This window comes from Montipora foliosa, chromosome 2 (genome assembly GCF_036669935.1).
Source record: "Montipora foliosa isolate CH-2021 chromosome 2, ASM3666993v2, whole genome shotgun sequence".
Lineage (NCBI taxonomy): Eukaryota > Metazoa > Cnidaria > Anthozoa > Scleractinia > Acroporidae > Montipora > Montipora foliosa.
Genome location: NC_090870.1, coordinates 10,388,621 through 10,401,895, shown reverse-complemented (window position 1 = coordinate 10,401,895; position 13,275 = coordinate 10,388,621). Strand labels below are relative to the sequence as shown.

General features: G+C 40.2%; 2 protein-coding genes across 2 annotated transcripts; one reads left to right on the top strand and one right to left on the bottom strand.

Moving 5' to 3' along the window:
- Positions 1-46: 46 nt before the first annotated feature.
- Positions 47-6,571, bottom strand: LOC137992379 (armadillo repeat-containing protein 6-like). The gene is made up of 4 exons (XM_068837699.1): positions 6,245-6,571; positions 4,345-5,060; positions 1,097-1,366; positions 47-275 (listed from the first exon to the last, which is right to left on the bottom strand). The coding sequence occupies exons 1-4, from the start codon at positions 6,447-6,449 to the stop codon at positions 60-62; spliced, it is 1,407 nt and encodes a 468-aa protein (XP_068693800.1). The 5' UTR covers positions 6,450-6,571; the 3' UTR covers positions 47-59.
- A 69-nt stretch (positions 6,572-6,640) lies between these two features.
- On the top strand, positions 6,641-12,564 carry LOC137992381 (pituitary tumor-transforming gene 1 protein-interacting protein-like). Its single transcript, XM_068837703.1, has 2 exons — positions 6,641-7,082; positions 11,000-12,564. Exons 1-2 carry the CDS (start codon positions 6,749-6,751, stop codon positions 11,251-11,253), a joined length of 588 nt encoding a protein of 195 aa, XP_068693804.1. The 5' UTR covers positions 6,641-6,748; the 3' UTR covers positions 11,254-12,564.
- The last annotated feature ends 711 nt before the right edge of the window (positions 12,565-13,275 follow it).

Below are 13,275 nucleotides of genomic sequence, written 5' to 3'. Positions count from 1 at the left end.
TTACATGTAGTTCAGATGAACCAAGTCAATGATCAGTTCAAGTACCACAGGAAACCCAATCATTGTTGAACTTTCCCTTGCCCAGTTCCAGTCCAAAGTTCTTGAAGCTCCACAGCACACCCAAGATCTCGCAAAGCAGCCTTGGCCAAGTCGTCACAATCGGCCACATTGTCTTTGGCATCTCTGATCAAGCTCTCAGCACCAGCCTCAAGTAAAATGTCACAGTGCTCTGGATTTCGAGCAACAAGATTACGAATGGCTAAACAGGCTTGTTTCTACAAACAAAGTAAAATAAGAGTAAGGAAGTACCAGTTAGACAAGAAAGTGATGCAGACTACAAGCCTCGAGATGAAACAAAAATTAGCAACAAAAATCTGAGAGCAAAAAGGTCATGAACCGACATTCCAACCCCTTTTGAAGGAAAACAGGGAGTATTTTTTAGCACCGAAGGCGTAAGCCTGTAGGGGGATCTGGGGGTATCGCCCAAGGAAATTTTGCAAATTTAGTTTCTCTCAAGTGGCATTTCCTGCATTTTGACATCATAAGGTCTTTATTCTTACCACTTAAGTCTTGGCCATGCTTGTCTGCCAATTTTGGAGCTGCTAAGTGGAGTAAGACTGCTGGCCTTATGAGTGCAGAAAAGGAGGTGTGCAATGGAGATAATGGGTGAGACATTATAGGATAAGAAAGTGTAACAATTATGTAACGTTTTATGCTCAGATCGTGAAAAAATAGTTAAGATAAGCAACTTCTTTCCTTGCGTTCAGAATTTCATGAAAAATCAGGGGAATCTCATAAAAATCACGAGAGCAAGACGCAACACATCAAATGGGGAGGCTCCCAATCAAATTGGGAGGGTTGGAATCTCTGTATGAAGAAAGGTGTTTCTTGCTCCATGATGTTGTGTGGCATGTTTTCTCACAATCCACATAACAAACTTAGGGGACAACTAGAAATCTGTTAACAACATCTAGGTCCACTCATGTCCCCATTAAAAGACATTATAGTACTGCAATACTTGTGCTAAGATTAGATATAGCTTCCGTTTGTGGACCGCTATGGTAATACAAATGTTATCTTGCAACATTTGCCTTACTTGTACACCAACGGAGTCTGCATGTATCTGCATGGCTTTCAATATAGCCTCCACTCCTCCTGTACCCACAATAGCTGTGCAATTTGAAGGACTCCTCAAAGCTATGGAACCTAGAGCTGCGCAACCCTGCTCTGCCACCATTGGCTGTTTAGCATGAGTTGTCATGGCAGCGACAATAAGCCCCAAGCCTCCAGAGTCCACAATAGAAGTCTTGACATCATCATTGCCTGCTAAGGCTCTTAGCAGTGTGCAGGCTTGCTTTGCTATGTTCTACGGATATGAACAACAAAGGGCTGTTACATGTGGTGAGTTTAGAGAGGCAACACATGGAGAAGGGTGGGGTACCTGGCTCCTGCATTGGGTTAGGGTTAGGGTGCATCAAGTGGGTTAGCCAGTAAAACAAACACGCATTCCTGTGTGCAGAGAGAGAGCATCTAGGGTCTGCCATCCAGTTACTGTTAAGGTAAGGGTTGGATACATGAACCACATGAATGCAAATGCAAAATCTGCGACAAAAACCTATCCATACAAATAGGTCAGCCTTAAAAATTACATATCAGGCCATTAGGGAGCTTAAGCACATGACGTTTTTGAGCCACTCACAGAAACCAGAAGAGAATATTTCACACACCAGGTCAGTAGTCTTTCCCAGGATTTTAAGTTAATTGTCCCTAATAGTGAAAACATACTTAGCAATATAAATGTGATAGTGCCAAGGACAGTTTAAAAGGACAACAGATCACTTCCAGGTTGCTGTCTGTGGCTCAAAAGCATTGCATGCTTAAAATGCACCTAAACTTGAATTTTTCGTCTACAATATTAATCTCCCCACCAAAGACAAACAAAACGTTTTTAGGCCTTAGGTTAGCTTTTATGAATGTTTAGGATAGTTGTTACTCTCTGTATTGGTAAAACAATGACCTGTGATTCCGGATTCCGGGTTTTAGGGTTGCCCTGCTTTTTGTCTGCCGGACAAGACACGCAAAGTTATCAAAACTAGCGGTAATTTGGGTCCACAACCGTGATGTGAGAGGCATGGGCCTATTCTCAATATTACATCACAAACTGTTCTGCATTCCTGCTTTCAAAGAAATTTTGCATAGCAAAGCGGTTTGTGACGTAAAATTGAGAATTGACCCATGCCTCTTACATCACAGTAAGGTAAAGGTAAGGTAAAGTCTCTTTACGAGCCTAAAGGCCCATTAAGGCCGGGGCTTAACTCCAGTTTCCGTAGCATGAAGCGACTAGGAGTATTTATGCTCCCCCCTGGATGGGATGCTAGTCCATCGCAGGTTACCCCCAGCATTATGCCGGTACACATTTATACACCTGGGTGGAGAGAGGCACCGTGAGAGTAAAGTGTCTTGCCCAAGAACGCAACACAATGTCCCCGGCCAGGACCTGAACCCGGACCACTCGATCCGGAGTCGAGCGCACTAACCATGAGGCCACTGCGCCTCCCTTACATCACAGTCATGGGTCCAAATTACTGCTAGTTCTGCAAAGTTTACGTAGCTTGCGACGGCACACAAAAAATGAAATCCTGGGTATCAATGGTGACATATGAGAGATTTATATTAGGAACAAACAGTATTTGAGATTAGGTGCACTTTAAGCTGTCTATTACAGCAGGAAAGACTGGCACTAGTCACAGAGCACTGAAAATTAATGTTACCAGCTTAAATAACTAATCAAGGCCCTATAATGATCATGGCACCTACAGAGGCACGACCATGTTCTGTTGGCAAAAGATTGCAAGACTGCTGTGAAGATCAAAAGATAAACCGTGACAAGCCCCTCTTTCACCCGATTCTAGTAAAAATATTCTTTATTGTCAAAATGCTCCCTTCCCACTCTACTCTCAAATGGCACAAAACATTCCCAGACACTGTGGTTGTTGTAATGGCAATGGTTATGGTAATAATGACCACATACCGTCTCATGACGGTTTACATTTCTTTCTCTGGGATGAGATTTGATGTCAGGCTTTAAAGGTGCCTCTGACATCTACCATCTGTCCAAAACTTATTTGATCTCACCCACCCACTCAACCCATGCATCTATGGGAAAGGAGGACAGCCCACAACATCAGGGGTTCTCCTCTACTCTTCGCGAGCCTCATGCTCAACCAACTGAGCCAATCCAGTTGTCAGTGTTGTATAAGAAACTACTCTTTAGGAGGCTCAAAAGGGTTTCAAAACTTAGAAGACTCTCTGTTTAGATCGAATAACGCTACAACACTGTATCACGTAACAGCAATGTTATGGTGCCATATGAAACACCGATTATTTCTAAACAAGATGTGATCATTATCGTGATGTAATAACTTAAAGTTACCTTGGCAATGGGAAAGCCCAGCAAAAACACCCTATATTTTGGATCTAGTTGCTCATAATTATCTCAAAATCGAACTCGTTGACCCCCCTTTTTAAAAAAAAGCTGAAAAGTGATTAGAAGGCCACGATGAAACTTTCTGCAAAAATTAAAAAAAAAAAAATTCTGTCTTAGAGGATTCAGAGCTACCTTTGAAAAGTCACAAAGTTAAGGTGGCTCTGAATCCACTGGACAAAATATTTTGGAAACTTTGCAAAAGTTTCATCATGCCCTTCTGATTACTTTTCAGAAATAAAAAGTTGGGGTCACCTTCTTTGTTTTTGAAATATAAGCAACTAAAGACAAAGTATAGGGTGTTTTTACAGGGCTTGCCCATTGTCACGGTGACAGATTATGTCACAATTATGACTGCATCTTGTTCAGTAATAATTTGTGTTTCATTTGGTATCACAATATTGCCAATATATGACACAACGATGTGGTTCCGATCCTTCTAATAAGAACGTCACTTGGAAGTGTTGAAACTGGTTCGAGCCTTCTTAAAAGTGTTCTGTTGTGACATTTTATGGTAAGTTGTTTAACCCACTGATCCCTGGGACTGCGACTAAACAGATTTTACTTTGTCTAATGTCTGATGATTTTACTCGCCAACTGGGGGCGTCCTGGGTCATCTGAGGAGTCTTTGAATCAATGGAGACCCAAAAATTTAAAGTTTATTATAAATTATTTAATTTAAGTGCATATATATATTTTTTTGTCAGAACTTTTATCAGCTTCAGAAAATTCTAAATCAGTTGCTGATGATGATACCATCACCTCTAGTGAGCTTAAGCTCATTAAGGCAAGATTTGATAGCAATGCGATCATTGCAGCACAGATTTGGTATCACTATCACAATCAGAATCATTACAAACCTGGTTTGTCATATGTTCCTGTAATAATTTCAGCACCATGGTCAGTCCACCCTGATCAACTATATCCTTACAGTAATCATTCCGTACAGCTAATCGACTCAAAGTGACACAGAGCTCACTTGCTACCTCAACATCTTCGCATGTTTCCAATATGCCCAAGATGATGGCAAATGCATTCTCTGCAACAATCAACTTGGCATGTTCATGTGCCTTTCCAAAGGCTACAGTCATATCATCGTCAAATGTCAGCACGCGCAGTGCTGCACAAGTTGCTGTAACAATTTCACTTGAATGTTTGTGTTCCCTCAAATGTGCTACCAAACAAGGTATGACACCATGTTCAACAAATGTCTGGCGATTGGACTCACTTTTTATGCAGGTGAACCTAATTGCTTTAACAGTTTTTTCAACCAGCCGCTCTTCTTTAAGTTCTTTCAAACAGGTTGTCAAAAACTCAATCATTTTAGCATCTGCCAGATTGCCTTGCCCAACTAAACATGAAGACAAGGCATCCAGACCAACAGCAAGAATGTCTCTTCCTTTCACTAAATAAGCATGGTAACAGCTGGAGTAAACCAAGCTAAGAGCATTTTTGCTTGTCGCAAATCTTCTACTATTTTCATTTTTATTGCATTCAAGAGAGAGTTCTTTCAGGCCTTCCAAAAGAGTTTCTGATTTATCTTCTTGTAAGGATTCCTTAATCTTGTCCAAGGCATCTAAATGTCAACCAAAAAAACAGAAGATAAACTTGATTTTAGCTACATCAAATTAATGTCACTTTACACCCTTCAATAAAGAGGGATATCGATCTTCACTTAACTCCACCACAGAAGTAATGCAATACAGCAAACTCCCACGAGAAGACTTTTATCTACTGGATATTCCATTTGCTCACTCTGGTCTGATAAATAAAGTAGTTAAATTTATATCTTACCAACCAATATTATTCAATGCTTAAAACTCCCAATATTATTGGTTCATACTGATAGTCATTGTGCCATGCCACCAAGATTGAAGAATACTGGCCACCACAATGTTATTGAATTACAATAACTGTCACACCCAACCCATTTAGTCCTGAGGTGCCCTAAGGACGCCTCCAGTTGATAAGTAAAATTGTCTGGCATTAGACAGAGGAAAAATCTGTATGTCTCACTCACAGGGGTCAATGGAGTGAAGTACCTATGGAGTAAAAAATATCTTTTGCTTACTTTTAAGACCTTTCAAAATGATGAAGAATGGTGTTTTTTATTTTAAAATATCTTCTCTCATTCAAGAGACATTCAAGTTTTTTTTTCAAAAATTGCAATAAATCACAAAATTGAGAATATCTCCAAAAATATTGGATGGGTGTTGTTCAAACTTGACAGTGGTAATCTACGTCAAGTATTAGGCACAAAATGATGCCTCTATGCTGTTGCCATGGACAATTTTTTGCTGCTGGGTGTATTTATCGCAGGATTGATTTTGTCATTTATTGTCGTAATAAGACATGTTCACTTTCTGTAAGCTTACACAGAGATTTAAACCATTATGGGCAGCACACACATTTAAGTCTGACCACCTGCCTGTACTTATCTGTTCAAAATCTAAGATCTTTGGCTCATTATAGAGAGGGACTAGAAACGAGACTGTTGCCATGGAAACATCTTAATAGGCCACTTCGGAAAATACCATAATACCCTTTGTTTGCCCCCCCACCCCCCCCCCCCCCAAATTTTGCATAAGCATTGTTTCCAGTTTGTTCCAAGAGAAAACAAAAGCAAAATGTTTCAACATAAGAATGCGAATCTTCTCAACTCTTCCAGGCTGTTACTCCAAAAGGACAAAACTCCAAAAAAAAAAAAAAATTATGTGAGGATGGATATCGCAGCACTTGCTTGATTAACATCAACCTCACCTTTCACAGGATTGGTGTGTTTTAAATTACCGGAGTCTGGATCTCTGATGTATGATGTGATTAAGTTAGACAAGTCAACCCCTTGTGTTCTAAACTGTTCTTTGGCGTCTTCAATTGCCTCGTTCAACTCCATTTCAAACTCTTCAATATTCTCCCGGACCACTCCATCGAACGTCTCCTGAGAAATTTGTTTCGGCTGCGCCATGTTATGATACGTAAGCACCTCCAACAGAGAGACTATTTCAAAGGAAAAACTAAAATCGAGTTGAGAAAGGCCTGTACATTTCTTCCTTCATTATCTGAACTTTGCCGCCATCTTCCTTTGTATGCTCGGCCGCTGACCAAAAGAACAGATTTCCTAAAGCTTTGTTCCAGTCAACAGTCGTTCCAGTCTCCTTTCCTTCCATAAAAAATTTATCACGTCCGAGTTTTCGATGTCTGTTTGAAAGATTTTATTTTTCTCGAACGTTATTCTCCCTCAGCCAAGATCACTATCCAGTTGTTATGGAAAAGATAGGGCTTTGTGTTTTGCTCGCGATCTGTCCATGTGCAACTGCTTTCACTGCGGAAAACAGTTCAACAACCCAAGCTACGTTCTCCCCCACAACCTCAACTACAGTGACAACAAATATCACTACAACTCCAACGACTGTTCGTCCTACGTCTGAACCAGCAGATACCTGTGATCGGAGACATTCATCTTGTGGCGATTGTGTTAAAGAAATGAAATGTTACTGGTGTGGTGGTGATGACACTTGTAAAAGGTATCCAGCGGCAAAGGTGATTCCTCGCGACTGTGAAGGCAACGACTGGTTCTGGAAGCAGTGTGTTATTCCAGGTAAAAACCATAATTGCAAAGTCGGATTTTTTTTATTGGGAATCTTAAAACGAAGGGTTTATATCGATCTGTCCAGCTGTATCAAATTTACGGTCACGGTTCGCGGACTGTTCTTTTTTGGGACAAAGAGACCATTTTTCAGCTCTGTGCTCAGTTACCAGGCCATTGAATAAAAGCGAGGCTGGAGCAGTGTTCCTCTTAGGGCCGATTTACACGATACGATTTTGTCGCATGCGACAAGCTCACGACAGGCCTACGACACGACTTACGATTGTCGCAGCGTTTTAAAACATGTTTTAAAATGCTACGACATTTTTTCTGACGTACACAACAATTGTAAATCATGTCGTGGGCCTGTCGTAAGCCGTTGTCGCATGCGACAAAGTCGTACCGTGTAAATCGGCCCTTACAAATAGACCTCTTTACAGGTGTGTGCTTAGTTACCTGGCCTTTAAATGAAAGTGAGGCTGGTGTTGTTCAATTAGGCCTGGTAACTGAACACAGAACTGTAAAATGGTCTAATGAAATCGGCCAATCCACAAATTAACCCTTTCTCTCAAAATGACTGACGACAGCAAAAAGAGAAACTGCCATTTGGTTAGGAAAGGATGAGGTACAATGAAATCAAAAACAGAAAGGCAATTCTCAGACTAATCAGAACTTGTGGAAACAGCAGGCTTCTAAGCCTGGTTTTTGCTAAAAATGTGATAACAAGCTCTAGCATAAGTTAACAGCTTTTCTTTCACCATTAAAATGGCTTGAAAACTAAGTGCGAGTGTGAGTATAAGCACAAGGATAAAAATATTTTATGTTTCGTCTGCTTCCATTCCCTTTATTCCGTGTTGAAACACAACACCATACAAACACAAGGAGATTTACGATGGATGGCTGGGTCTGACAAAGTACAGCACTTGTTCTAGCTAGTTTCAGGTACTATATTGACTGAGTTGAAAACAAAGCCTCATAACTAGTGAACACCGTGTTGTAATGTTGTCAGTGTTTATTTTCATTTGGCACAATAAACATTTATACTTGTGCTTCAACTATTCCCACTAGAGTACGTAAAAACCAGGCTTTATGGGTAACGTTCCTAGAGTGCAGAATTTGTGTGTGCAAGTTGAGTTGGTTTTGGGCATTAGTGGTTGTTAAATTGACAGGCGCAATTCACTGAGCTTGGTAATGCAATTCTCATACACTCAGTATTATCAAAAACCACTTTATATAGCTTGACCCATCTACTACGATTTAGTACCAATGCTGAAACAGGCCACTTTGGGAAATACCATAATACTCTTTGTCCCCCCAAATAATGCATGAGCATTGTTTCCAGTTCCTCTTGGGACTTGCAATTGACCCAACAAAAAAAAATTGTTTTCTCTTGGGACCATTGTATGGCGTGTGACCAAACAGCTGCAAGACTATTTCCCTCGAGAATATTGTAAACTCCTTGTGGAATTTGAAGTAGTATCGTTGATGTGTTAGAAAAGCACGCAAGGCGTGTATTATTATAATTTGAGAGATTGTCATTGTTCAGAATCGTTGATCGTTTTGACAAAGATTGTTATCATTTTCGAATATTTGTGTAATTTTCGGTAAAGAAATTTAAATAGACGTAGAAGTTTTCAGTGTGGCGTAAATAACAGGCATAGGCAAAGAACAGGGTATGTTTCGTTTTAGAGCACCAAAAATGGAGGATGAAGAACATGTTCTTTTGGAGAGGACTGTTCCTAAAAACACCCACCGTAACACAAAGTGGGCTTTGAAAGTGTAATTCATAAGGGTAACAGCCAACAGAAATGCACTATTCAGGTCACATGCATGGTCTGTAAAGAGTGACAAAGTTAAACTGTGTGAAAGTGCAGGGAGGGTTTGAAAGGGTAGCTGGGAAAAGCTGAGGTTGAAGAATGAATGAATACAGTTATATACAGAATCTCATTTAATTACTTTCCATGCAATAGTGGCACTATTTTCTAGTCATCCAAAAATTTACAGTACAGTTGTTAAAAACTGGACTCAAAGCATTAGAAAAAAATCGGTTTGCCCCTTTTGTTCTCCTTGCACTTAATAGTCTCATTCTCTAAGGCAGGTAAAACTATCTTTGTTGACAACATTTGTTTTTGGCCTTGAGCTACCGTCAGGAATATCGAGACTAGTTAAGCATTTCATCTGATAACTGGCAGCACTTACAGTGCAAGACCAAATATCACTCTTACTCTCTTGTTTCATTTCAGAACTTGAAAACAAATTGTCTGGCGGAGCAAGAGCATCAAAAACAATCTTAACTTGCTTCGCGCTTGGCTTTTAAGGACGTTGCCTACTATTGTTATTGTGCATACGTTCTGCGCATCTCGAGATACTTAACAATTAGACACGGGTCAATAGCCCATGAGGCGAAGCCGAATGGGCTACTGACACGTGGCCCTTGAGGGCGAAGGGTCTAATTGTTTTAGTATCACCCAACTAGTCGGACAGAAAAGGCAATAAGTTAGCAAATGCAAGTTGAAGAGATTTTATTTGGGAATAAAACGAAAGAAAGGGTCACGCTTTTCGCTACTCGAGGACTATTACTATTAGTCCTCTAGTAGCGCATCCAATCAAAATGTAGGATTTGCATTAGTCCACTAGTCGGGTGATACTAATTAACATTATTATTCCATGAGCGCGCGTTGGATATGAGATGGTAAATAGCCAACGAGGCGCGTAGCGCCGAGTTGGCTATAGCCACTCTCATATCCAACAAGCGCGAATGGAATGATTGTTTTATTAAATTCCTTAAACTCCAAAAGTTTGGAAGTACGAAATACGAGCGAAAAAAGGGAGAAAATCCTAGCGAAATCGAAAAAACTTGATGAAGATGCGATGTTGTGTAATACCTCGTGGTCAGACAGACGCAGGCTCATCACAAAAACATTTCTTATCTTTTCGCGTACTTCTAAGCTTCGAAATTGATCCAGACTTTCCCCCAAAACGTTTTTCTTGTGCTTTCTGCCATCTTTTCATAAGCAAAAGACCCATCTCTCGCTGGCCGAAAGTAAAATGCGTCAATACTACTGGGACAGAATCGAATCTTGTCTGTACAAACGAAACAAACTTGAAGGCAACACAAATGAGTGTTTCCAGTTTCATGACACATATGCTTTACTAACCGTGCTCTACGTTTTAAATCCGAGAGACCTTCATGGAAAGTTTTGGAAATACTTTCATCGAATATCATGAAATTTTTGTTCAGAACAATATTGGAAATCACAAGAGCATTTGCTCGTTAGCTCTTAACCCAAACAACTTCCCACGGTTTATGGTCGAGTCGCCCGGTAACCACTTCCCACAATAAAAGTAAATTGTATGCACTGACACTCAGCTGATGCATCTCCCAGCAGTCCTTTCTCCCACAATAACTCTTCCTCTTCCACTGTGATCTCTTCTCTTTCTTCTTTCTTCGTCTTCAAATTCACCCCATTCCTTGTTTAATCACGCATTTCACGATCAAGAACTTTGCGAAACGGCCTAAACCTGCAATAAATAACACTGCAACATGTATAAAAAAATCTCAAGGAAGAAAAATAAATCTCGATAATTTGCAATGTCTTCGGACATGTTGTAATGTCGCTCAAATAATGCTTGATACTGCAAACCCATACAGGGTTCTAGCCGGGTATGTCTGCCCACTACGATTGCATACTCCTTCATCCAACCCATGCTCTCAATTGTTAAATATAGTGAACCAAAGTAGTAAAGTTTTAGATAATCCAGTGCACTAAATGAGGCAAAAACTGCGATGAGTCACCTTAACTTTTGGATTCTACTGAATCCAACTGTGTTTTACCATTCTGCATGTGCACTCTAATAGTGTCAGGGGTTATTGCATTTGGTTTTTTCTTAAGTTTTATCACATTACTAGTTTTGTTTCCCTCTGTCAGGTTACATCCTTATCTATGTGATACCAAGTGTGTCATTTGTCCTCCTTGTGGTGCTGGGCTGTTGTATTTACTGCTTGTGCTGTCGAAATCGGTGTCGAAAAAGCTTTCGCAAGGACGATAGAGAAGTGCAAAGAAGACGTGAAGAAATTAAGCAAAGGTATGCAGAGAGAAGGGCAGAACGGAAAATGAAGACTGATGCAATCCGACAGAAGTATGGACTGCTTAGTAATGAAGATGATGCTGAAGTTGCATAATCTATAAATATTGACTTTAAAAAAAATTGCGCACTTATAATTCATTTTTTACTTTCATCTGCACCATCAAAACTTCACTTATCTATAAGCACAAAAATTTCAGGTGTCTATAAGGTGCAAATGCTCAAATTTTTCAGATGTAAGTCAGAGGATCATTTCCACTCTTTCAACAATTTTCTTGTTTCATTTACACGCCTATTTATGAGTATTATAATGATTATTTTATCAGACGGTACATTTACGTTAATACATGACACAGCTGGATTGTTGTTATGATTGTAGCAAAACTTCCATTTTTAGGACTTTGTTCCCTAGACTATATATGATTAGACAGTTACTATTGCTACGGATCTTGACTTAGGGTGCGTTCGATTGACCGTATTCCGGAATAGGAATACATAGAATAGAAGTTAGAAATCCTTCGTTTTTACGGAGATTCACATTAAAATTATAAAACACTTGCTAAAATGCTATTTTAAACATATCTTTATTATCCTTGTTGCTTCGAAAGCGCCAGACATACCGTTTTAAATCATCACTCCACTTATTCTTATTCCGGAATAGGGTCAATCGAACGCACCCTAAAACTGTCAAAAGATGTGCGCATGTGTGAACGAATGTCTCTACGCCAGTATTACAACGGTAAGTGCAGCTCTGTGTTTCACACCTTTTAAGCCTGTTTGTTCTCGAAATGCAGATGTGGTCAATCAGTCCTTTTTCTCGCATTCATCTTGCATAATGTGTTTGCATTGGGATTTTCCAGTGTGAAATTGTGGTCAGTTCGGAGCATTTTACCTCATGCCTAGCGGATTCTGTTTGGAGGGCAGGCGCTGCAGTTTAAGTATGAAAACAAATATTAAATTAGACAGTGTTGGTGGGATGAAAGTGGACAGTGGAGAGACTGTGTGAAACTTAATTTACACAACCGGCTATCTAAAGATACAACATGAAAGATAGTCAAGGTTTACAAGATGTTTTTGGAAATGAAATTTCGCCTGTGCTTTCCAGTTAGCCACCAATAGTCAATAATCTTAAAGAAAAAGAGAGGGTTTCCAGAGCCCAACTATGATACTTAAAGAGCAAATGATATTTGTATGATGCAGAGTTCAACTTATTCTTGGATTTCACATGACGTCACGGCCGCCATGTTGGTGTCCCCAAACAACGAAATGGCGGCCATGCTGGTGTCTCGATCCAATCCTCCGGGAATTGAAAGCTATTATTATGCTAACGTCTTCTTTTGTCTTCGTTGAAAAACATGGCTGGTGATCACGTGAGTGAAACCCAAGAATAAAAAAAACTGGAAACACTTTTTTTTCTGTGTTCGTACATACAGGGGCATCCACTGGACGAATTCAACTAAAAGCGCGAGAGAAACATTTTTATGCATTTCTTTGGGATGATCCGAAAGAGGATTATTGACCCAAGATCACTTGGATCACGGTGCATCAAAGGAATCGAAGAATCCTTTCCCAGAGTGGATTTATCGGTTCCTTTGATACCCTGTGATCCAAGTGATCTTGGATCAATTTTTTTTTGGATCACCCCAAAGAAACGTGCCCTTAAGTTCCTTGTAATGGAGTTTCAGCATCGACTGGAAGAATTTGATCAATTCGTATTTCGTGACTATTTCGTAGCTGGAAAATTGAAGCACTCTAGAATTTTAAGGAATTAATCATTGCTCCTCAAAAATTGCAAAAATGCAACTGAGGACAATTTGTTAGTGGTTGCGAATCTTTCCACTGAACAGATAGTTCAAGTAAATACGGTGAGGAAATCTTTCGCTGGGATCCTATGTTTACAGGCAACGGTTTTGCACGTGGTCTTTCAATTTGTGCAAGAATAAATGAACAAAGTCGAGATTATGGAGAACTAGACCCTCCGTGAGGGTACACTGGGTTGCCTGTGGTACGTGCAGCCCCGGAGGGGAGGGGGGGGGGGGGACTCCCATATGGAACACACGGGGATGCTAGTCGGAAATTTTAAATTTAACCCCTGAAGGAGACCATCTAGGCGTGGCTC

What these genes read in the sequence shown, in the direction of transcription:
- LOC137992381 (XM_068837703.1), top strand. Translation starts at nt 6,749, where the DNA reads ATGGAAAAGATAGGGCTTTGTGTTTTGCTCGCGATCTGTCCATGTGCA. An exon ending in GAAGCAGTGTGTTATTCCAG is followed by an intron (nt 7,083 to 10,999) that starts GTAAAAACCATA and finishes TCCCTCTGTCAG; the next exon opens with GTTACATCCTTATCTATGTG.
- LOC137992379 (XM_068837699.1), bottom strand. Translation starts at nt 6,449, where the DNA reads ATGGCGCAGCCGAAACAAATTTCTCAGGAGACGTTCGATGGAGTGGTC. An exon ending in ACACACCAATCCTGTGAAAG is followed by an intron (nt 5,061 to 6,244) that starts GTGAGGTTGATG and finishes GTTGACATTTAG; the next exon opens with ATGCCTTGGACAAGATTAAG. An exon ending in CAGACTCCGTTGGTGTACAA is followed by an intron (nt 276 to 1,096) that starts GTAAGGCAAATG and finishes CTTTGTTTGTAG; the next exon opens with AAACAAGCCTGTTTAGCCAT.